Source organism: Macaca fascicularis, chromosome X, assembly GCF_037993035.2.
Source record: "Macaca fascicularis isolate 582-1 chromosome X, T2T-MFA8v1.1".
NCBI lineage: Eukaryota > Metazoa > Chordata > Mammalia > Primates > Cercopithecidae > Macaca > Macaca fascicularis.
The window spans coordinates 145,793,441-145,819,165 of record NC_088395.1 but is presented as its reverse complement, the minus strand read 5'-3'; the positions used below and the strand labels follow the sequence as shown (position 1 = coordinate 145,819,165).

Sequence of the window (25,725 nt, the reverse complement as noted above, 5' to 3'; positions counted from 1 at the left end):
AAGACTGTATGCCACACACCGAACTGAGGCCTATGGTAAAACAGAAAATGGAAAAACCAGGTACTTCACATAAAGGGCCAAATAGTTCTTTGGAAATGTGGGAGGAATTTTGGGGGCCAGTTTGCACATGCCTAGAATTGTCGGCTGGCAGGGTCATGGCCATGGGATCCAAACCAAATTAAAGCTTTGTTGCTTCTTCAAATCTCTCGCTTTTGAGTTGTTGATGAAAGCTATCTAGTAATACAGGCGTTACAGTTTCCCTTTTTTCACTAATGTTCAAAGGCTTTCATTTTTTCCCTACGTAGCGGTATGCAATTCAAGACTTGTTTTAGCTTACTACACCTCTAGACATATACTTACTCTAAGAAAAACTCATTTCTGTTCCTGTGTAGTGCATTTAACCCTCTAGCTTCCTCTTTCTACTCCTGAAGTATTTCTTCAGAGACCCTGCTTCCTTTCCCGAGTTCTCAAGGAGCTCTGGAGCCCATCGCTGGGCATCTGGAGGGAAACTGAAGTACCTCCTTCCATTGGCCTCACGCGGTTCCTATCTTAGACCTTCTAATCTCGCGCGACTTTAGAAGTTGGCCCGGCCCGCCAGTGCTTTTGGCTTTAGGAGGTAGCAAAGAGAATGGGGCCGGCAGCGCCGTTCCGGAACCATAAGGGGGCTCCTGGGAAGCTACCGTCGCGAGCAAGGCGCGGCTGCGTTGGCCCTTGGCTCCAGCCTGGCAAGCTGAGGTGAAAGCCCTGGAATAAGGTAAGAAAGGAGCGCGACCGCAGACGGGATACGTGCTAGGTGAACATGGCTCTGTAGGGTCTCAAAGCCGGACAGGATCCCAGCGGTCCCTTAGCCTGCTCTGATCTCTCGCCAGGTGAACAAATGCCCTCTCCCTGAATGGGGCTATCCAGCCGCTCCTGTCCCCAGTGACAGAACAGCTCTTTAAGTCAACAATTCCGACACAAATTTGTTCAATCAACATTTGCTCCTAACGCTGCCCAACCTACGCAACCAACCCAGTGGTTGTTGGTTGGGAAGGGCTTTCTTAATGGAGGTCAGAATCTTCCTGCCCGCTTGCAACTTTCACCCTTAAGTCCACAAAGAAGCTGTCTTCCCTTTTCCCTTGTGGCTCTTGCAAACAGCTCACCTTTTCTTTAACAGACTAAACATTTCTAGTTTGTTCAATCTGTTCGTTACTCAAGATGAAAGTGAACTATGTTGTTCTTTGTGAGATTTCTTCACCAAGTGATCGCTTTATTTCTCACCCTGGCTAATTTGAAAGATAAAAGAAACCACTCTGAAGAGAAAGGTTCTTATGAAGCATCAGCATTTTGAAACACTCTTTTCTAGGTGACACTGCTAAATAGTATTTCATATTTCAAAGCTAGATATATAATGTTTTCACCACTGAAGCCCCAGCTGTTGCTTGCTTTCTCTTGATGCCTTAGTCACAGCAGGTTTGCTGCAGTCTGATCTGCAATCAAATCTAGTATTTCCTCCTGCAGATTAACCATGACATGGTGGAGGTGGCCCATCCACAAATGAGGAGAGATTCTGGTTTGTTTCATTTTGTCTAGAAATGACTTTTATACACTCAATTTATCTCGTATTTTTGAAAACCAGTAACCTTTCATAAGGAACTAGATGGAGGTGGTGTGGAGGAAGCAATGCAGAAGTATGACGGGGTCTTTCACAACTATTCTGGAAAGTAGCTCAGCTTCTTGCCTTTGGAAGAGAATAAAAGTTAGTGCTTTGAATCTGTCCAGGTCAGTAATCTTAGTTCATATGGATGAAATAGGGAGTGAACCTATGTGCACGTGCATGTGTGCACATGCATGTATGAGTGATCTTGAACATTCCAAATGATCTTAGCTAGGCTTGAGAGCAAAAAGACAACAGGGACAGTAACTATAAGTGTGCAGTGAGAAGGTCATGACATAATTTGAAATGATGTGTATCATTTATATCTTCTCCCTCCCAGAACAGCCACAACCACCATCTCATAGTCTTTTCTGCTTGAAAAGAAAATAAAGTGTCTGCTTGAGTTACTAAACTTTCTTTCAGGAAAGATCTGCATTGTTAACACATTGGCAAACATCTGGTTTAAAGAGGGTGGGTGAGAAAGTGAAATTATGTGACTAAACTGAGCCTTTATACCCTGTTCCCCTTTTTAGTTCTGATTTAAATGTATTTGCCATTTCATTTCTGGAATGACAAGGAGACAATGCTAAACTCACAAAGCATACTTTTTTTTTTTTTAATCTTGGACTTTTAAAAACGGAAGTTATCTTCTTAGCTAATATATTTTCCGGGGTTCTTGGGTCCCCCACTGTAAGCACTGTTCTATGTCTCACAAACCCAAGGAAGATAATTGTCATAAAGTAGGATCTTTTTTTGTAACCATGTTATCCATGGAAGTTGGACACCTAATGAATGAAAATACATGAGAACGCAAATGACAAAATTAGAATTAGATACATGGATATTAAATACATTGAAGGCATAATAAGAGTGCTTGCACTCAAGAGGGGTTGTTCCAGGAAAGGTTCATAAAGAAGGTCAATATTACAGAATTGTGAAGAAGAGCAAAGATATGGATGAGTGAAGGAAGGGGTTATGGTGGGTAAGGGAAGCAGCCCTTATAGGATGCATTTAAGTAGAAACAGACGAGGTAAAAAGGAACGTACAGTGTCCCATTTATGGTCTATAAGATCAGGTCCAGCAAATATTGTCTTTTTAAAAAGCAAAGGTAAAAGAAAGGGAAAACCTTGCTTGTGATGTTCTGCCACTCTTTGATACCATTCTCCACAATGCTTGTGCAGTTATACCTACTGCCCCATCCCCAGGTATATGTGTAATATCTTACATCCATTATGTTGGAAAATGGCAGGCATTCTCAAGAATCCTGGATAGATACACAGCTAGTCCCAGAAAAATTCCAGTGCTGTTAAAACTCAGGAGATTTACCTGATTCTGGCTTAAATTGTTACCAGTTTGATCATTGCAGTCTTTAAAGTTATCAGTCTCTAATGGCAGAGATTCAAACCTCAGTAGAGAAATCCGTGAAATTACTACCAAATCATGACTGTGGCAACTAGGGAGTTTTAAATTAGACTAAACGATTATAAGTGCTATCCAATAGAAATTTCCGCAGTAATACCATGTTTTGTCTCCACTTGCACTCTGCAATGCAGTAGTTAGTACCCGCATGTGGCTGTTATGCACTTAAAATTTGGCAGGTGCAATTGAGGAACTGAATTTTTAATTTCACTTAATTGTAGGTAATTTAACTTTAAATAGCCATATATGGCTAGTGGTTACCTATTGGACAGCACAACTTTATATAAGGACCATCCTGGCTTCCTGCCTGGGGAGTGGGGCCAAAGAGGTGGGTTATTCCTTCTCACAGATGGAATCTCTTAGGCTTTAGCTGTAGGCTAAGTTACAACCCAGATTTTGCTACAAATGTAGCTCGTGGTTGTTAAATGGAAAATGTGCATAGGTAATTCTACATATGTAGGTTGTTTGCAGACCACACTTGGAGAAATGTCTGCAGAGCACACTGGAAGGACTAGGTACAACAAGTCCATCATTTGGTGTTTTGAACCCTGGCTTCTGTAACAAGTTCATTTCCTTTGGGCCAGTGTTTTTCTTTTTCCGTTTTTTGAGATAGGGTCTTACTCTGTCACCCAGGCTGAAGTGCTGTGGTGTGATCACGTTTGACTGCAGCCTCAACTTTCCAGGATCAGGTGATTCTCCCACCTCAGCCTCCTAAATAGCTGGGAGCACAGGTGGGAGTCATCACACCTACCTAATTTTTACATATATATATATATTTTTTATAGAGATGGAGTTTCGCCATGTTGCCCAGGCTGGTCTCAAACTCCTGGGCTTAAGCGATTCTCCCGTCTCAGTCTCCCAAAGTGCTGGGATTACTGGCATAAGCCACTGCACCTGGCCTAGTTTTCAAACTATAAAGTGCATCAAAATCACCTGTAGTGCTTGTTTGCACACAGATTGCTGGGCCCCACCCCCTAGATATTCTGATTTGGTAGGTCTAGGGTGGGGGTAGGAGAATTTGCATTTCCATATTCCCAGGTGATTCTGATGCTACCACGAGAACTATAGCTGTAGACCAAGACACACTCTGATGCTGTTTCTTGGAACCTAGTTCTTGCCTTAATCCTTCCTCCCTGAGTCCCTTTCTTTACCCCCTTTTAAATAATCCAATTTTTCTTGGCCGAAAGACTTTCCAACTCTCACCAGTTTTTGCAAGGGCTGAGGCTGAAGTACCCTGTGACCTTTCTTCCAGACTTTCATGTCGTTGACCAGTTGCCTGTCTGGAATCATGCTATGCATTTCCTTAATGCCAAATTCTTCCTGACCTGTATAGTAGCTGATTTGGGCCTCTCTTTCACCAGCTGCTCATCTCTGGAGGCTTTCTCACATTGGTTAGTGCTGAAACTTACCTAAATACTTCTCACATCCCAATAGGGCTGTCTAGTAAAATAATCTCAGTCTCCCACTTGGCCTGTGTCTTGCCAGCTGAGTTCCAGTTTTGACACACCATCAGTATAAAGTACCTGCCAAGGGAATTGACCTGGTTTGGCATCTTCTCCACCAACAACCCGAGTGAAGTCATTAAATGATTGGGTGCTTTGAGTGATGTTATCCAAAATGGTTTCAGCTTCAGTAGAATTTACATATTCCACATCAGGAAAAACAGTCTCAGCACGGGTGAGTGTAGAAGTTTGTGAAACAGAAACTCTTCCACATGGAAATGGCACTAGAAAAACAGAAGAAAAATTAGTAATCTGATATTTCTCATTGGCAAATGGAACATGTATTACAAAAATTGAGATTGAGGCCCATCCTTGTCACTTCTGAGAAGCAGGCCTATCAGTATTTAAAAAAATCTAATCAGTGAATAGAATCTCAAGCTAAAAGGTTGATTGCATTATTTTCATGGACAGTTTTCAAATCCTTCATGAAAAGAACACTTGGCTCTGGAATTCATCATCTTTACGGAAATAGAATAGGTGTTCCAGAATCAAATTTGGTAAGACTTTTACAGAGTCTAATGACTTTCTGTTTAGTTTCTTTACTAAAAAGTCTTACTCCCAGTTGCCATCCCTGAATGGAAGTCTGAAGATTGATGCTTTGTAACTTTAACTTTCCAATTTGGTAAATGGGACTTCTGCTGCTTATCATTAGGAAGGTTTCTTTTGCAGACTAAAATGCCTTCTAGATTCCAAGGTGCATTTTACGTTATTTTCTGGGGAGAGATCATTGTGATTCAATTACCTGGGTTTCAAATATTAGCCAAAGAGATTGCTAATATAATTATCACAGTCATATTCACCAGGACCTGCCCACCATTTTTCCTTGGGTTCGTTTATTTTCTGAAGAAAAATAATGTATTGATACACTGGGGACTACCAGAATGGGAATTTGTAGTCAAAAAAAGTCACTTCAGATTTCATTTTCATTTCTCACTTTCCTTCAAGCCACATTCCTTGTAACAGACATTTCTATAGCAACCAGCTGCGACAAAGTATCGTGAAGACAGCAAGTGGTTGAGAAACCAGGAAATTAGTTCAAAATACTTATGTATAAATGTACACGATCAACAATGGCTACAGAAAAGGGACCATTATCGTTGAAAAGGCAGAAAAGCTTATTTTAAGTTTGGCCTACTTGTTCTGCTAAAGCTAAGGCTATATTCAAATATAACACTTAATAGTTGGAGGTGGTTCTCAATTCTGTTTCTCTTTTATAGCATAGAAGAGCTTGTAAGGGTTTAGCTACTATGCCATCTGTCTATACTGGAAGTTAGGTTTTTAAGGTTAAAATACACACACAGACACACACCCACACACATATTCATGCTCCTCTCAAGGTAGACTAGCTTTGAGACAGCATATGTGAAGAACCAGGCAGAAGGACAAGTGGGCAGGCCCCGAAGCCCTAGAGATTCTTCATTTTAGTTGCAGGATATATATTCCTGCCTTCTGGTTTATTGGGAATAGGCCTCCAAATCTGGCCATAAACTGGCCCCAAAACTGGCCATAAACAAAATCTCTGCAGCACTGTGACATGCTTGTGATGGCCTTGACGCCCACGCTGGAAGGCTGTAGGTTTACCAGAATGACAGCAAGGAACACCTGGCCCACCCAGGGCGGAAAACTACTGAAAGGTGTTCTTAAACCACAAACAATAGCATGAGTGATCTGTGCCTTAAAGACACATTTCTGCTGCAGTTAACTAGCCAGACCCATCCCTTTATTTCCCATAAGGAATAGTTTTAGTAAGTCTTACGACCAACTTGCTGTCAATAAATATGCGGGTAAATCTCTGTTCGGGGCTCGTAGCTCTGAAGGCTGTGAGACCCCTGATTTCCCACTCCATACTCTATTTCTGTGTGCGTGTCTTTAATTCCTCTAGTGCCACTGGGTTAGGGTCTCCCTGACCAAGCTGGTCTCGGCACTGGTTCTTTCTTTAATTTCCTCTGCCTGGTATAGTGCTGAGATAGGTACTGGAACCAGTTACAGAGAAATGGTACACGATTTAATGTACCAATTTAATAAGATATTAGGCTTTAGAAATGCAAAAGAAATTATATCTAGTTTGCTTCAAAAAAAGCCCCTCATTTATCAAATATAATTGACCCTGAAGAGCCTAAATTTTTCAAAACATAAAAGTGTCTACTGCTTTCATCTTTAGATAAGAGCCATACGAACATGGAGTGGAGATGCTCTGAATACACTAATCAGCTGTTAAAATGGTGGCATGGTTGATATGACTGGGAAACATTGCTTTGTTCACAGCCATATAGATTGTGCTGACCAGCCTAGCAGAACTTAAAACAGTTCATTGCCGGAATCATTCTGACACCAATTGTGTAAACTCAGCTTCAGACCCAACAATAAAAAATAACTTTCTCAGAGTAAACTAGCCAGCCCAGATGGAATCATGCTTCAAACTTACCGTCCTTGTACTAGAAGCCTATCCACTCAATTATTTGTGTATATTTTATGATATAGTATTACTACATTGATTTGACTTGATGAATTACAAATATATATGCAGAAATCACACAAATTAATTGCTTTGTGATATAAATGTTAGAGAAAAAATTGGACAAATTGGACACAGAAAAGAATTCAGGTTGTAGATGATTACATAGTTTAAAATATGATGCAATCTAGAAAATTAATTGGTCTAATTCAAGCTACTGATCTTTTCTATGATTTCAAAAGGAAGCAGATTCAAGTAGGAATTAAAATTATGTAGGTTTGTTAAAATGTTGAAGGCTCAGATACAGATTTTCTTTAAAAACTCTTATTTGGATTATGACCTGCTGGTTCACAGGACTTCTGGTTCTCTGCAAGTCGATATCCCTCGGTACAGGAACAAACCACCTTGTTATCAGCAGTATTTTTACAAAACTGCTTGCATCTGCCATTCTTAATGTTACATGTTACATCTAAAAGAAGCAAAATAGACAGTAACAGCATAATTTAACACTCATTTCTAAAAAGTACATGGAAATATTGACTCGTGTATGGGTCAAATATACGTTGGGGGCATTCATGTTGCCCCCAATGTACATTGGGGAGAGAAATTTTGGAGCCTTGAACTAAGAGTGGAAAGAAAGGTAAAATAAACTTCTCAATAAGGCATAAAAATGGTGGTAGCACTATAATGGATTGGTTTAAAACTAACTGTTTGGATATTCTACTTTCACTAAATCATAGACTACAGGTTTAAAAACCCTATTTATTAATGTATAACATATATTCAAAAAATACACAAAATTTTAGTATAAGTTTTCATGAAGTAAATGAGCCTATGTAAACACTAAACTGACCAATACATAGCACATTATCAATACCCCAGAAGATGCTCCCTCCCAATCATTCCACCCTTTTTCCTTTTTATAGGTTACCATTACCTGGACTTCTAACACAGTAAACAGTTCTTGCCAGCTCTTGAACTATAAACAGAAGTTCACAATATGTACTCGTCTGCGTCTTTCATTTAACATTTTGTCTATGAGATTAATCCATGTTTTGTGTAGCAGTATACATTGCTGTGTAGTATTCCATTGTATTACTATTACAGCTTTTATTTATTCATTCTACTGTTAATGGATATTTGGTTTGTTTCCAGTTTTTGGCTGTTATGTATAATAGTGTAATGAACATTCTTGTATATATCTTTTGGTGACATAAACATGCCTTTTTACTGGCTTATAATTATGAGTGAAATTACTGGATCAGATGTTCAGATCTAGTAGATACTGCCAAGCAATTTTCTAAAATGATTGTACGAACTTAAATTCCCACCATCACTGTATGGGGTTCAGTTATTAGGTGTCTGTATTGCAGATATCTTGTCTCAGTCTGTGACTGTTCTTTTCAGTCAAAGTAGTGTCTTTTGCTGAACAGGAGTTCTTAGTTTTAATATAGTCCAGTTTATCAATCTTTTCCTTTATGGTGATCACTTTTTGTATTTTAAGAAATTTTTACTTTCTGCAAGTTATGAATATAAAATGTTATTGTTTTATACTTCATGCCATATGAATATCTAATTGACCTATCACTTTTTATTGAAAACACCAACAATTCCCTTCTCTACTGCACTGGCACCTCTATCATAAATCAAGCCTCTATATAAGTACAGGTGTGCTTCTGAGCACTCTATTGTGTTTCACTCATCTATTTGTCTATCCTTGTGTCAGTACCACACTGTCTTAATAAATGTAACTTGATAATAAGTCTTGACATCTAGTAGTGTAAGTAGTACAAGTTTATTCTTCCTCAAAACTGTCTTGGCTATACTTGGGTCTTTGTATTTCCATATGCATTTTAGAATTAGCTTATGAATCCTGCCCGACCTCCCCCCACCAAAAAAAGCCTGCTGGGCACTTTGGTATTGCATTGAATCCATTAGTAAATATTTGATATGTATACTATATTGTATCCTTTAATTGATGGACATTGCCTATTCATTTATTTAGGTTTGCCTTAATTTTTCTCAATAGTGTCTCATAATTTTTTATGTAGAGTTCTTGCACACCTTTCTCACATTTATTACTAAGCATCTAATTTTTAATGCTATTATAAAATCATTTTTGAATCATTGCTGGTACATAGACATGCAATTGATATTTGTATGTTGACTCTGTATCCAGTAACCTTTCTATACTTATTTATTTATTTTAATTGTTTAGATGCTTTGGGTTTTCTATATGTACAAGCATTTTTTCTGAAAGTTACAGTTTTACTAATTTTTTTTCAGTGAACACAAAAAGCAACAGCAATTCCATAATCTCATGTAGATACTGCCTTTCTGAATTGAAGTGTAATTTCTATTGCTTAGTTATTCTAGAAATTGCTTGGCATCCCGAGCTAGACTGTTTAACAGGTTACCTATAAAAGTAAAACCTGGAAGTCTTTAGAAATTACAGTGTTAGGATAGCAGACATGGAATCAACCTAAATGCCCATCAATGGCAGACTGGATAAAGAAAACGTGGTTCATATATACCATGGAATATTATGCAGCCATAGAAAAGAACAAGATTATTTCTTTTGTGGGAATATGAATGGAGCTGGAGGCTATCATCCTTAGCAAACTAGCATAGGAACAAAAATCAAATACTGCATGTTCTCACTTGTAAGTGGGAGCTAAGTGATAAGAACTTATAAACACAAAGAAGGAAACAACAGATACTGGGGTCTACTTGACAGGGGAGAGTGGGATGAGGGAGAGGAGCAGAAAAGATCACTGTTGGGTACTGAGCTTAATATCTGCATCATGTAATAATATGTACAACAAACCCCTGTGACACATGTTTATCTATGTAACCTTCACATGTACCCCTAAACCTAAAATAAAACATTTTTTAAAAAGGAAATTATAGCGTTAGTCCATTAGGGCCAAAAAGCAACTTGAAGCTGGCTGAGGTGGTTACATATCAAACATAAAAGAATGAAATAGGGTCCTGTACGGTAACTGAAGACCAAAGACCAATATGTCATTAGTGCTAAGCATTCCAGTGGCCCACATTTTCTTTACTCTCCTATGCAATTCCCCTTATTAATAAAAAAATATCTCTTGTCTTTTGAAATGATTTTCCTCTTGGATTCTATTTTGTCTGATATTAAGATTGCTTTGCTAGTTTCTTTTTGTTAGTTTTTACCTGATAGTTCTTTTCACATCCCTTCATTTTAGCCTCCCAGTGTAATTTTAGTTTAGGTATCAATTTTGTTAACAGTATACAATTAAATTTTTAACTCCAAACCGAAAGTTGTCATTATTAATAGATTAGTTTAACCCCAATTCACAATAATTGTGTGTCCTGATATATTTGGGTGATTCCTGCCATCTTGTTTTGTATTTTCTAATTACTGTGCTTTCCTTTTGTTTCTCCTATGCAATACCAATAACAGGAAGTAGCATGTTTCGGGACTTGTTAGCTTAGACCTGCTGAATTAAGAAACACAGGCTCTGCTCTTGAGCCTATTTCTGTTTCTAGAGCAGCACAGGAATATAAACAATGTAAGACACCTTTCCCCTTATGTGCATGTTTGACAACAGTAACACTTTCAATAGAAATCCTCAGTGGCCAGTGCAATCATAACATGAAAAGTTTGAAAATGAGTGACTGCATTAGATACCTCCTATGCACCACCTTCATTCTGCTCAGCTTCACCTGTGTCTTTTTCCAGCATGGTGGTGATTAGCTCTGGGTGGATTTCAACCGACCTCCTATGGGTGTATCCTTGAATTGCCTTGGCTCACAGCTGCACTAGGTGTCTTTTGCCTTGAAGCTTCCCTGTTAATGCTGAGGCATGGATGCCATATGACCCTCTCGGTACCCAAGCATATCCAACTAAGAAATGTGAGGGAGTTAATTCCCCATAAGTCGAACTTCTAACCAATAAGAGACAGATACTGACAAATTCTTTCACCTCTTCTTCCCATTCAGGTGGACTAACCTGAGACCAATTTGACTTATTGGAGACAGTCCCAGGAAGTTAAGCAATCAATTGCAGTTAGATACGAGTAGTTTGATAACTCATCCTCTTATTGGCTTTCTTTTCCTTTCTGCCTCACTCTTCAGTTCTTTTCTCTTGCCCCCTGGGATTGCACATGTTAATAAATAAGCTTGTGACTTTTTTTTTTTTTCTGGGGGAACACAGGCTAACAGAGTGACTGTATGGTTTTGGAGAATATGAATTTTTGAGTGACGAATCTAAACTTTTAAACTCTATTTTACATGTGCTAGCATAGCCAACTGTAATAATTAGCTCTTAGTCCTTACTGATACTTCAGGAAATAAAGGGAGGCAAATCAACTCTTGGCAGGGGGGACAAAGGAACCAGCTTGAGCTTTAACCTTTGCTACCAATAATCCACTAAGGGCATAAAGATGATCCAGAAAGATGGCACTTGGTCCTATTAATTAATTAATTAATTTAAAGGCCTTTCTCCTCACTAACAGTGGTAATATCCCTGGATCTTTTTTTTTTTTTTTTGTTACTAGCTGTCATTTTGTTGCTACGAAGCAATGCTAAAGTGTTCAGCCAAATCAAACATTACCTGTAGAAAGTGTTCCGTCAATATGAGATTGTGATACATTACGAAAGGTGCAGCTCGGTTTGTCCAGGGCATGCACAATGGGAATGAATAAACTCTGTGTTTTCTCAATTGTGATTCTGTGTCATTGGCTAAGAAGTAACCAGAACTCTGTATCATTATCCACATTTGTCATTGCCCTTTAGGGCCCAGTATGTTGCTGCTGCTGTTGATCTTTGGCTTGTTTTGTGCAGGAGGTGGGAAATATTGCTTCCTAATCAGCAATCTTTTGCCCTCAGCTAAAAGGCTGAAGATTCCAGAAATAAAATAATGGCACAAGGATTTCCAGGGGAGAGTTCCATAGAGCAGGGCCTAAGGAACAGTTAGAATGGGACTCCTTTATCAATTACTGAGCATTTATATGTCAGGTACTGTGGTGGGTATGGACTCTCTGGTCCTGAAGGGGGTCTCAGTGCCTAGAATATCTTTTGAAGAACATCTCAAAGCATCTGTTTTTCTCCCTCCATGTTAACAAAAACACTTTCTAATTCCCTTCATGCCTACTACAAATGTTAGTATGTTCTGCTGTATTTTATTCTGCCTTTATATTTACTGATATATCCACTGGTATGACAACCAAAGCTTGGACAAAAGATGTTTTATTTAACAAGTTTACCACAAAATATGCTGTGCTTCAGCTAAACTCAACATAGTTCCTTTTTTCACTCCTCAGAAATATGTAGCAAATAAGACAGCAGTGTCTGTGACATGCTGGAAAATTGAAAAAGGTGTTTACATGCTTGTGATTTTTTTCTTTCCATTCTGCTTTATTCTGAGAAAATGCCTCTGTTACTCTTTAGAAGAGACAGGAATGACCAAATTCTTACAGACCTTCATTTATCTGAGAGATATTTGGATTTGATGTACAGCTGGGAACATCATACAGAGGTCTTTATTCTAACCTAAGGGACCCAATAGCCAATTAATATTCTTTAACTAGAAAGCATGCCCTGAATGTTTACACCTCTCTCTCGCAGTGAAGGGCCTGATGAACAAGGGAAAAAGATAACAAAAAAACCGTATTGATGAAAATCTCCTTTCTTTTTTTCAAGACCACATACAACAAAAGACTTGGGGCCGAGATGCCCCATAAACTCGCTATCTAGTAGCTGTTGAAATTAGTCTTTAACTGGAAGCAACAAACTGAAATGGTAATTTGTTTATGCTTTTGCTGTTGCTTTCTTCTATTGTCTGAGATAAAGAGCAATTTGTGGGAATTCTCATTTTGTTTGTGAGCTAACTGGGCTGAAAATATTTTTCTAAAACTTGATCAGATTGGTGGGTCAGATCAATATACCTTAGAGGCCAGGAGTGGTGGTGGCTGCAGTACAACTGCACAGCCCTGACCAAACCAAAATGTGGGAACATTTGAGTATCCAAGTTGTGTCAGTTGTAGACTTAGCATTTTTGCTGTGTGGAACATAGCCACACATGTAGTAAACTCTGTTGTAAAAGTTTGTGCTTCTATTTACATTCCTCAGGGTTATTCCCTTTCTCCTTTTAAAGCATCTTTATTTTTAAACTAGGTAAAGATATTTATGTTTTCAATTATAGTTTACCACAATGTGCCCTTCAGTTGTAACTGAGACTAATTGAGTTACTCATTCTCTCAGCTCCAACGGTTATATTATTTAAGCTGATAATGAGTAACTACTCCAAGGATTTCTAGAGGTTTCCACAATAGCAAGATCAAATTTATCCAGGTAAATCTGAATTTCAAATTATAACCTTTCAGATGAAAGTAGCACTTCAGAGATGTTGAATCAATTAACACACTCTCAAGAACGGTAACCCAGGCATTAGTTTGTCCCCACAATGGAAACCTAAAGGAATGGGAGTCCAAGCCAGGTGTGCAAGTTCATTCAGTCTTTTCTTTCTTTTCAAATGTCTTTGCCCTGTCACCTTTTCCTTTTCTTACCTTCTAAGAAATTTTTGAGCCCAAAGGAAGATGGTCAATGAATTTCTTTTTAGTACTGAAAGGATTTCTGAACATTACAGGCGACTTTTTTCCTATCTCAATAGGACAAGTGTAGCTGCTACATTTCACTTCATTTCATTTCATGCCTTTTTCATCTGTCAGGTGGATTGCTATAATGCCTTAATAGAGTCCTGCTAATTTTCTACTCTTTATCCTTAGTCAGGTAGCCTGTGGTGTTAAATTCTTCCTTAGGATTGCATCTCTATTCTTCTGGAGTGTCAGAGTAGAAAGTGAATTCCTCATTAGCACTGTGTGCATTTCACAATCACAGTACCCGTAATATTGCATCTGGAGGTGATAAACAAGTAGGCAAAGGACATGGGTTTACTGCTCCAATTACTGAAACCTCGAAAAATGAAACAGTCTAGGCTTTGAGAAGAAAAGGTACACAAGGATTCTAAGGTTGTTATGTAATACTTTTGATGTAATCAATATAGTCATATTCAGGAATGAGCTTTGAATTTTGTCAACAAATTTAGCATATGAAGTGGTCTGTACATGTGGAGAATTCCTAATATATGGGATAATTGGCCAGTCATACTCCAGTTCTGCACTTAATTGACTTTCACTACCTACGTTGATAGCAATTTAGTCATGATTTCAATTTTCTGGGTTCAGTTTTCTCTGAGTTTTAAATATAGTAGTTAGAAGCATGGGTTTTGGTCACACTGAAGTTTAAGTCCTGTCTAAACCATTTGTGCCTCTGTAATTTTTGGATGTTAGAGTTGCAGTTTTCTCATCTACATAGAATGGGGATAATGATAACACTAACCACATATGGTTGTATTAAGGATTAATAAGTGAGTAGAACATCATTATCACTTAATATTAGTTACCAAATATTGTTATTGATTTTAATATAGCTTCTCCAACTCATATCCTGAAAACCATAACTATAAATGAAATGTTTATGAGCGTTGAAAGTACGTTTTTAAGAAAAATTATGATACACGAATATTGCATTTTCCAGTTTCAACTTGTTTCAGAGGGAAACTTTGAACCATGAGTAGTCAAAAAATAGTTACTTACCTAATTCACAGTTCTTTCCTTCGAATCCAAATGGACACCAACATTCATAGGAATTAATGTCATCCTTACAACTGCCACCATTTAAACATGGATTGGACTCACACTGATCTCCATCTTTGAGATAGGTTAAGAAATTGAATTGGCACATAAACTGCTTAGAATGCCCAGTCCTCCCCTGTAGATACCCATTGGGATGGGAGTCTGATTTTAGGGTCAGAGCAAAACTACTGACCTGGAAGCCAGCTGCCTATAGGCATATGATGCTCCTGTCTTCCTGAGTTTCTAAAAGCCACCCAAACAAAGATCCTTAGGCTGACACTGTCCTAGGAAAGTGCCCTGAGGAAGGCATGTACATAGTTTATGCAATGCAAGGGAAGATGGAGCAGGACGTTTTTGTATAGAAATGTACTATATCAGAACAGGGTGAGGATTTTCAATCCTTCCTTGTAGAATGATGGCAGAGTTAATTCCAAGTCAAATTTAATTGCTTCAACAAGTATTATCTCTATGTCACACAAGGCTCTATTGCAGGTCTTGTAGAGCAAACTGAGCTAGATAATATATGGTGTTTCCACTTTAGGAACTGACAGCCTAGGCATGGAGCAAATGAATCTGCTTTCTTGTATTGTCACTTAACTTTGATGTATCATATGCAGTAATAGTTCAAGACAATAGAAAAGATATCAGAAGCATCTGTTACTGCTTAAAGATAGTCTGTGTTCTATAAATTAGATTTCAAATAGTCTAGGTAATGTGAGAGACAGCATTCGATATATCATACAGAATTTAAAAAGATTCCACAGTGTGCTTTATTTATGTATGCATTGGTTATGTTTTCATTCTGCCTTTCTTGAAGTTTCTACATTTACTGTGTACTTGAAAGTCTTTGAAGACACTGATGGTAAGAAAACAGGAGGAAGGAATAGGCAAAAGGAGAAAAGTCAGAATGAGAAGGGAACCTTTAAGTCTGGTTTCTTAGTGCTCTGCCTTAATCCACACTTCTAAAGGAGCTTCGGGAGAGAATGATGAATAGAACCAGAAGGGAGATGGTAGGCACTTTGAACTAGAAAAATATCCCTGAAGAAAAAAATGGGAGCTTGATCTGTAAGACTCAATATATGAGAAACAAAGGCGTAAGAGATAAAGATAACAAGAAGAATCAAAGAATGAGGGAAAAGGGGGAAACTGAGAAATTTCTAATTATCAGTCATATTTTAGAGCAAATCTCCTTGATATGTGGTGTGTAGATTCCTGCCTTTTCTCCCTCTTCTCTGTCGGAAGTGTGTATCCAGGTTCTGTTGACTAAGAGACTAATATCCCTTTATCATAAATATTCCCTCCCTGGAAAATTTGCTTGCTGTAAAAATTAGACCTTGTCCCCTTTGCCCCTAGATCTGATATGCTTTTGCACAGATACTTCAATTTGTTCCAATTCTATGAAAACAAAAATCTGTTATCTCTGGTTTATTATTATTGATGTTCAGAATTGGCCTAAAAATGAGCTACATTTGCCCTTTATATTATAGACCAACAAATGTGAATTATTCAGGATGTTTTACTGAAAGGGTCTGGGCTTTCAGCCAGCTACACAGGAACTCATTTGCCGAGACATGTCGCTAAAATGAGTGTCATTTTATCCCACATTTGGTTCTCCTTTGGGTTCGTGTCTGTGTGTACTTTGGGTTCAGGCAAAGCCATAGACAGTTGGGGTCAAATACAACAAGAGACAAGACCTTACCAAGTGAGAGATTCCTGTTTAAGACTACCAGGTTCCTGTTTAATGAGTAACTGCATTTAGATTTGAAGGCCATGAGGTGTAATAGTGAAAGCAAGGGGTTGAGCAGTAGAGAATTTGGCTTCTCTTCCGGGCTTCATGACTCCCCAACTAGGTGACCTTTGGCAGTTCTTTTAACTTCCCTAAGCTTCAGTTTACTCTCCTGTGAAATGGAGTTAATAATGCTTTGGTCACAAGGATGGTGTGAGGGTTAAATGTGATAGGCCTTTTGTAAACTGGAAAGTCCTTGACGGATGCTAGTAATGTGGTTCTACAATCATTCTTCTTCAACCAGGCTCTCTATGTGGTGAGTTGATGGTACAGAATAACACAGCAGTGAGAAGCCTGGGTTTCTACTATGTGCGAGAAGAAACATAGGCTAATTTTGTAGTGGTTAGGAATCTCAACTGCAAGTGAAAAGAGGCAGGGAGTTTGTTTCTTTTTTGTTCTTGTTTTTGTTGTTCTATTTTTTGGTTGACGAAGCAGTAGTGAAAGAATAATGCCCTCCATGTTTTCCAGATAGCTATACCTGTGGTATAGCAAACAGCGTACCTATGTGGCCCAAAAGGCAAGGGACCAACTTTAAAATACGATCCTGGGGGTGAGGAGTGAGCAATGAAGGGATTGTAGGAGTTTAATTGTCAGGAATTTTTTGGTGGGGAAAATAGTCATGGATTTACTTTTAGAAATAAATCATGTGATTCAAAGTTCTAAATTCTGCCGGAATGGAGATTACAAAGACCTATTTGGACTAACTTTAGGGGGCACCTCAGTAGAAGTTGGCATGGTAGTATTCATTTCTAAGATCAAGAAAAGTTAGATAAAACAATGTAACAGAGTCAACTATTTTTCTCTCATGATTTAAAAACAAAAGTGGAGGAATTATGAGTTACCAGAGTAAAAGAGTGTCCAGTAGTATCTCCAGAACATAAACTGTAGGAAATAGAATTGAATTTCCAGTTGATGGAAGTTGGTGAATTTGATATCTGGATTAATTTCTTTTTATTTATGCAGACAGTCCTAGGTAAGTCACTCTTTGAAACTTACCCTCCCTCAAAATCCTACTGCTGAATTTTAAGTTATTGTAGTTTTAAAATTAGTTGTTATTAAAGTTTTGAGTTTTCCTTCTTTTGGTCAATTCATTTGATAAATATTTACTGAGTACCTCTTTTCCAGATACTGTTCTAGGTGCTAGGAATATATCAATAAACAAAACAATTGAATATCCCTGCCAACATGAAACTTGCATTTTAGTGGAGTAGGAAAAAATAAATGATAAATAGTATGAATAAGAAATTATATGATACATTAGATGGTGAAAAGCTCTGTTAAAAAATAGAGTGGGGTACTGTACAGGTGTCTGGAGTGGTAAGGCTACTGGGACAGGTTGAAGTATTAATAGATGGTGAAGGTAGGCCTCATTAAGATGGTAACATTTGGGCAAAGACCTGAAGGAGGTGAGGGAGCCAGCCCACAGGAAGTTGGGAACAGCCAGATAAGAGAAACAGCCAGATAAAGCCTCTAAAGTGGGAGCATTCCTAGAGTGTGCAAGAAGTGGCAGGAAGATCAGGGTGGCTGGAGCCCAGTGTGCGAGGAGAGAAGTAGCAGAGGAGGCAAAAAGGGTAATGGGGAGGGTGGGGAAGGACAATCATGGAGGGGTTTGGAGGCCATGATAATGAGGAGGACTTGGAAGCTATAAACATTTAAGTCAATCAGCATTCTCTGATTTTACTGAGGAATGCAAACTTTCATCAGGTCCTAAGACACAATCATTTCAGTCTCTTCCTTCCACCTTCCTGGGGTGGAACAATGTTCTTTGTGAAGACCTAGGGAGGATTAAACTTATTTACCAGCAATAGTTCCCACACTGGCATAACCCTGTAGTATATCACCATTCAATTTGGGTTAGAGGGTTGGACTGATCTTTCTGGGTTCTTTGGCAAAGTTTAATATATTGTCTATTTATGCAGAGAAAAAACCCACATCATTCTCAAATGTTTCATATACTAGCTAGAAGATAAAATGAATTGCTTACCAACATACTGCTTCCAAAATTCAGTCTATAAAGAATAAAAGAAGACAAATTAATGGTAATATTTAAAGTGTTTTGGTATTGATTCCCTATCTTTTATAACATTTATAATACATAAATATATATGGATGCTTTAAAATTGTAAAGAGAAGTGTCTTTTTAAAGATTTTCTATTCTATGCTCTGCATCTGAAGGGTATTATGTGGAAATACTCACTGTTTTTTCAGTGTTTTCAAAAACTTCTCGTGCTTCTTCAAAATTACACTTTTCTTCCATACATTCTCTCTCAAGGTTCCCTTGAACAAACTCTTCCAATTTACCTGAATTATACCTCTTTGGCCGATTCAGAATTTTGTTGGCATTTTCATGATCAAGAAAAACTGAAATGTAAAAGAATAATTCTTTAGTTTTAGCAAAAAAGAAAACATCATGAAAATTTTACATCTCTTAAGAAAGACTTTGTTTTTAATACAAATAATCCCAAAGCCAATTTCTCTTTAGGGCATGGAGCCAAAATCTGTAATGTTCCCACAGTACTGTATACACATGGAGATTTAGGAATTAAAATTCAATTTTACTTTTAGGAGAGTTCCAGTAATAAAAGGTCAGATTTCTAATCGTATTTGAATTTACTTTGGATGAAAAAGAAAGTTCTCAAATGAGCAGTTAACTTCACACTTTGTCATCACTTGAAAATAGCTCATTGCGGATCCTTGCAAGGTGATCCATCACCCTGGCTGGGCTGTTTTCAGAATATGGTTGCCCAAATGACTTTGAACAAATGTCTCCTGAAGAACAGAAGCCTAATTATGGTCCAGCTGCAAATGTGACCCCAATGTCTGTGACTAGATGTTAAAGAAAAACCACTGCATTAATTTGAAAAAGCAATTTCAGATCAACAGCACTGTTGGTTGGCAAGTGTTATAGGAATTGCAGTGATCTGAACATCTCTCTAGAATTCAGGGTGTGGATTTTTTAAGTTACATCTACCTAGTCTGTAGAGACACTCCTGAACTCTGGAGAACTGATGTCTCTATCTGAATTATCTTTCTCCTTCCCTCCCTCCTTCCTCTCTCCTCTGTCTCTCTTTTTCTCTCTCTCTCTGTATATGTGTGTGTGTGTATATATATACACACACACACATATATATCATATATATCATATCATATATATATATATATGAGATAATCATTTGTTGCATAATGACATTTGGTCAATGATGACATTATATGACAGTGGTCCCATAAGGTTATAATAGGAATTGCAGTGATCTGAACATCTCTCTAGAATTCAGGGTGTGGTTTTTTTAAGCTACATCTACCTAGTCTGTAGAGACATTCCTGAACCCTTTAGGATTGATGTCTCTATCTGAATTATCTTTCTCCTTCCCTCCCTCCTTCCTCTCTCCTCTCTCTTTCTCTTTCTCTCTCTCTGTGTATGTATGTGTGTGTGTGTGTGTGTGTGTATATATATACACACACACGTATACATGTGTATATATACATGTATACGTGTATATATACACATATACATATACACACACATATATCATATATATGATAATCATTTGTTGCATAATGACATAAATATATATACATGTATACATGTATATATACACACATATATATATCATATATATATGATAATCATTTGTTGCATAATGACATTTGGTCAATGATGACATTATATGACAGTGGTCCTGTAAGGTTATTATACTGTATTTTCACTGTGCCTTTTCTATGTTTAGATCCACAAATACCACTGTTGCTGTTGCCTACAGTGTTCAGTACAGTCACATGCTGTACAGGTTTGCATCCTAGGAGCCTAGGAGCAATAGGCCACGTAAATATAACCTAGGTATGTAGTAAGCTATACCATTTAGGATTAGGTAAGTACACTCTATTATGTTCGCACAATGATGAAATTGCTTAATGACACATTTCTCAGAATATATCCCCATTGTTAAGGAATGCATGGCTGTATACACACACACGTGTTTGTGTGTTTTCATGTATATACATATATGTGTGTGTATGTATAAGATTAATAACAGGGACTCAAGAAGTTGCTGGAGTTGTTCCTTTCTTCAAGGGTCTAGCAATATATCTGATACCATCTCAAGAGGACCAAGGGCTTATAAGATGAACTTTCTGGGGTATTTGGGACTACTTCCTGATTAACTCCAAAAAGGAAGATAAAGGAAAGTAAAAAGGAAAGGAAAGCAACGGAGATGAACTAAACTTTCTTCCCTTATTTTCATTGCAGCTGTTCACTTTATGGAGTATTCTAGTCCCTTGACATCCCTGCTTTTCCCTGCCCTTCAGGTTCCTTTTGGGCTCACTTTTTGTCTTTGAATTTAGCCTAGACTTTTTCTCTTCAACATTTTTTTTTTTTTTTTTTTTTTGAGACAGAGTCTTGCTCTGTCGCCCAGGCTGGAGTGCAGCGGTGCGATCTCAGCTCACTGCAACCTCCATCTCCCAGGTTCAAGCTATTCTCCTGCCTCAGCCTCCTGAGTAGCTGGGATTACAGGTGCCCGCCACCATGCCCAGCTAATTTTTGTATTTTCAGTAGAGACAGGGTTTCACCATTTCACTATGTTGGCCAGGCTGGTGTCAAACTCCTGACCTCAAGTGATCTGCCCGCCTGGGCCTCTCAAAGTGCTGGGATTACAGGTGTGAGCCACCATGCCAGGCCTCTCTTCAACTCTTCATTTGCCAAATTTCTCAGTTTCCTTCACTTCTTTGCAATGCTGTGCCTATCCTGCAATCCTAGTCCCTAAATCTGAGCAGCCATCTGCCTTCATCCTTCTCTTCCCAGACAGCCAAGGACTATAAAGGAAAAAATCACCGAACTGCAGATGGGTGCCACCACATATTAATGCCTCACAGCCTCCACCCACCTCTCTGCTCAGCAACTCATTTATTTGGCCCTGGACACTCCTAAATAGCATCCATACCTGCATCCATTTACAGTCGTTCCTCAGTATCCATGGAAAATTGGTGGCAAGACCCCCTGCAAATATCAAGATCTGTGGGTGCTCACATCTCTGATATAAAAATGGCTTACTATTTGCATATAATCTAAACACATCCTCCTTTATACTTTAAATCATCTCTAGGTTTCTCGTAATAGCTAATACAATGTAAATGCTATGTAAATAGTTGTTATGCTGTATTGTTTAGGGAATAATGAAAGATAAAAAAGACTGTACACATTCGGTAGGGATGCAGCCATCCATTTTTTTCTGGAATATTTTTGATCCGCAGTTAGTTGAATCTGTGGCTATGGAACTCACAGGGAGAACTGACTGTACAGTGAGGTTGAGTGAAAAAACAGACTTTAGAATCAGATCAGACAGAAATAGGTTTGAATCAAGTATCTGCCTCCTCTAGACCTGTGACCTTGGACAAGTCACATAAGCTCTGAACCGTAACTTTGTCAAATGTAAAATAGGTTTAACAGTAGTATAATAAGAATATCTACCTCACAGGTGTTGACAGGATCAGTGAGACAATATGCTGGTTATCTCTTTTTCTCCCTACTCCTTTCATGTTGGCCCTACTTTCTTCCATTTTAAATTTCTTCATTCTCTTTAGCTCTTTAATAACTTTTGTGCAGCTCTTTTCCTTCCTTAATCACATTTATATAATGAAATGACTATTGTCACGATCCAAAATGACCTAAAGAATAATTTTGAGTTTATGTATTTACTGGCTGCTCTAAATATTTTCTAATTGTTGATCTCTCCCTTTTTAGGAAACTCTTTTTATAATAATCACTCTATTCCGGTTCCCCTCTTGGCTGTAACTCCTGTTATCCATCCAGCACTTGAATTGATTAACTCCTGTTCCTCTCCATGGCCCTGAGAAGTCCAAGGTTCTCCCAGGCTCCAGCCTCAGCTTTTTCCTTTTTCACTTTATACATACTTGCCAGCGCTGGGACAAGAGTGAACTAAACAAGGCACGTAGGGCACAATATTTAAGAGGTCCTCACTTCTCGGGGTGTACAAGTATATTTATGCCCTATAGGCCTTGCTTACCACACCCTAGTCCGGCCCTGACCCTGTTAACAAAATTTACTGAGCATACAACCACTACTGCCAGGCACTGTACTAGGCATCACAGTATCCATGCTCACTCTCTAGATGCCCACACACGTGGCTGTAACTACTGTTTACAGAACACTGAGTTCCAAATACTCATCTATAGTCAGATATGTCTCCTGAATTTCAGATTATCTTTCTAACTCCCTAACCGATTATCATAATGTAGCCAGTAATAGCTGATGTATATGTAATGCTTCTGCTGTGTTGGACACTGTGCTCAGTAACTTTGCATCCATTATCTCACTTCATCCTCACAAAAGTCCCACGAGATAGGCACTATCATCTTATTTTTATAAATGAAGAAAACTGAGATTCATAGAGGCTAAGGGCTTTGCCCAAGGTAACATACTAAAACATCAGACCTAAAATCCTAAAACATCAGGATTCAGACTCTGGCAGTCAGACTAACGAGCCAGTTCTCCTAGACATTATGCTGTGGCTCATAATCACATCAAACACAAAATGCCCAAGGCTCTAGCCATTTCTCCTCCTATACCCAGATGGTTAAGTCATACCACTTCTACTTCCTTAATATCATTTGAACTCCCCCCTTTTTTTGTACAGGTACTGTTCAGGTTCCAGCCTTTGTGTCTCCCGTAGATAATTGCAATAGTCTCAAGACTGCTCTCTCCTAGTCTGGGTATGGCCTCCCTCCCCAGCTATCATTTCATTAGAGTGTTGCCAGACTGGGCATCCTAAATCAGCCATCAGTCGTACTCCTTATGTTTATACTTTGGTACCTCCATATTGCATTTTATTGCCCAGTCTCCTTAGGTTAACGCCTTCATTATCTGATGACCAGCTCTGCCTAGTTTACCTGCCTCACTTGTCATACTCCATATGGAACCATACAAAACTCCTGAAATACCTCACGTTCTTGCAAATCTGAGTCTTTGCACATGAGTGATCCTCTTTGCATAAAATGCCCTTATGTCAGACATTTAAAGAGAGAGAACACCTCATCTTTTTAGACCCAGATGAAAATAATTTCTCTCTATCAAGTGTGTCCCCATTTAATATGTTCTTTTCTCTATGATCCCTTGTAACTGGTGCACATTTTATCACATTATATTGAAACTTCTCACCTGGCCTCATGGTGCTTTAGATCAAAGAGAGAGTCTTGTTTGTCCCCATACCCCTAATACCCTGACACAGTACCTGGCACTGTAGTTGTAACTCAGTAATGTCTGAATGAATGAAGGACATCTTTGATGCATACACTTTACAAAACTAAACCGGTTTTGCAGAACTGTTTTAATTTCAAAATTCCAAACTGTTGCAATAATACCTAAAGGCAGCAGCCATGAAAATGCAACATCTCAGCAAATCACTCACAGAAACTCCTTTTAGAAGCCAATGAGAGTTTTAATAGCAGAAGAGAGTGCTGCATTAATACTGTCCATCCTTAGAAAAATTCCCCTGGCCCCCTCCTCAAGGGCTTATTATCTCTGGCTACAATGGCTGCAGAATCACATTGCCTTTCTCCTTAGTATTGTCTGGGGATCATATATTTAACTTCCCTTCAGGTTTATCTCTAGTCATTATTTCCCTTGCTCCAAAAGCCTGGTTCACCTTTATTCTTATCTGTCCTTTCCCCAGCATCTGAAGTCTTCAAGGAGGCAGAAGCCCTCTACCTTGATCATCTCACCACTTCTATAGAAGAAAGAGTTTGGATCCTTTGTCCTCCCAGATGTCACACTAATGAGATATGTCTAATGACCTTGCTTTATGTCCTGCTTTGTGAGTTTTCCAACAAATTTTCTTTATCCCTTGACTTTACTCACGTTGCTAGTTTAACCTCTGTATTTTTTTAATCATTATTTCAGCATTTCAGTCTGATTTCACAGCTGACATCATGTCTGGAGTGGGAACCACAGGGCCAGTCAGCTTTCTGGGGGTGCTTAGGGTTGGCACCCCTGATCTTGGTACTGTCAGCTACTAGATTTGATTCTAGAAGGTTGACAAGTAAGTGTGATAAATGCTTCCTGTGAGAACATGCTGTTTGTCCAAATGGGATAATTTCTTCCCCATATGCCTTCCTCTGGGGAATATATAAAGTCACTGTAGTTGTGAAAAAACAAAGTGATATATGTTGCATTAGCTAACTTGCTACTCTTCATGTCAATTCTTAGACTTGCTTTTCTCCCCTAGGGAACTCAACTGAGTATTGTGTTTCCCCAAATATCAACTCCAAGATGTTTTACATAGAGACAAAATGATTTTTTCCTAATCCACGAAAAGTTTTGGTGATAACTAACAGCTTGCTAATGAAAGGTTAATCTTTATGTTTTAACTAAAACTTTAAATTGAAGATATATATTTTATAAAATTAGAGACATACCTCATTACATACTTCTAAAACCTTGAAATGTCATGTATCTTAAAATCAGACTTTTTGTGTAAATAAGACCATTGTGCTTTCATTTCCTATTTTGATTTCAAAGTGGTAAGCCCAAACAAAAAATAATGTGGTTAATTTTTTCACTGTATTCTGCTATTTCTTTGTTTTCCCACTTTTGATTTTTTAAACCAAGGAGATGAATGTTTTCTAACAGGAATTACATGACCAAATCATAAACTGAACAGTGTTTGTTAAACATAAATGCATCATAAGCATTGTTGATCTGTTTAGTTTTAAAAATGAAGAAGAAAACCTAGCTAACAAAGAACCAGTACTTACCAACCTGCATGCTGGCTGCTAGACTCTTCAATATTGCTGTCAAATCATGTAATCAAACTTTAGTGAAGAAGACAGCATCAGATATTTCTATATCTAAAAGGCAAGCATACTCAATGTATTTTAAAAAAGGAAACAAACCTGTACATTCAGCACTGAGTAGATATCCTAAAAGGCAGATGGTGATGAGGCCTGGTGATTCTGCCATGATCATGTTCACACGCTGCATAACCTTTGCTAGCTGATTGTGCAAGTGGTAAGGTCGATTAGTTGTACCAAAGTACAAGCTGAGCTGTATTTACTTCTGGGAAATAATGTCCATCTCCCTCAATGGGTCTTTGGACTATTTCCAATGGCCTCTTGGGACAAGTGAAGAGAATGGGCAGTGGTCATTATTAAATTTCACCTCTGACTTTGTGGGCTTCTGCCACTGTGGCTGATTTGAGGCTGAAACAGGAAGTGATACATCTTCAGAATGAAGATAGGCATAG

General features: G+C 38.3%; 1 protein-coding gene across 1 annotated transcript in view; it reads right to left on the bottom strand.

The window, feature by feature from the left end:
• The window catches only part of F9 (coagulation factor IX), a 32,694-nt gene extending 7,205 nt beyond the window's left edge, over positions 1-25,489 (bottom strand). The window contains exons 1-6 of the mRNA XM_005594717.5: positions 25,376-25,489; positions 18,669-18,832; positions 18,456-18,480; positions 14,647-14,760; positions 7,353-7,481; positions 4,579-4,781 (exon numbers count right to left, since the gene is read on the bottom strand). Coding sequence (XP_005594774.1) covers positions 4,579-4,781; positions 7,353-7,481; positions 14,647-14,760; positions 18,456-18,480; positions 18,669-18,832; positions 25,376-25,463 — 723 coding nt within the window. The 5' untranslated portion in view covers positions 25,464-25,489. The remainder of the gene's footprint in view (positions 1-4,578; positions 4,782-7,352; positions 7,482-14,646; positions 14,761-18,455; positions 18,481-18,668; positions 18,833-25,375) is intronic.
• Positions 25,490-25,725: the final 236 nt, after the last annotated feature.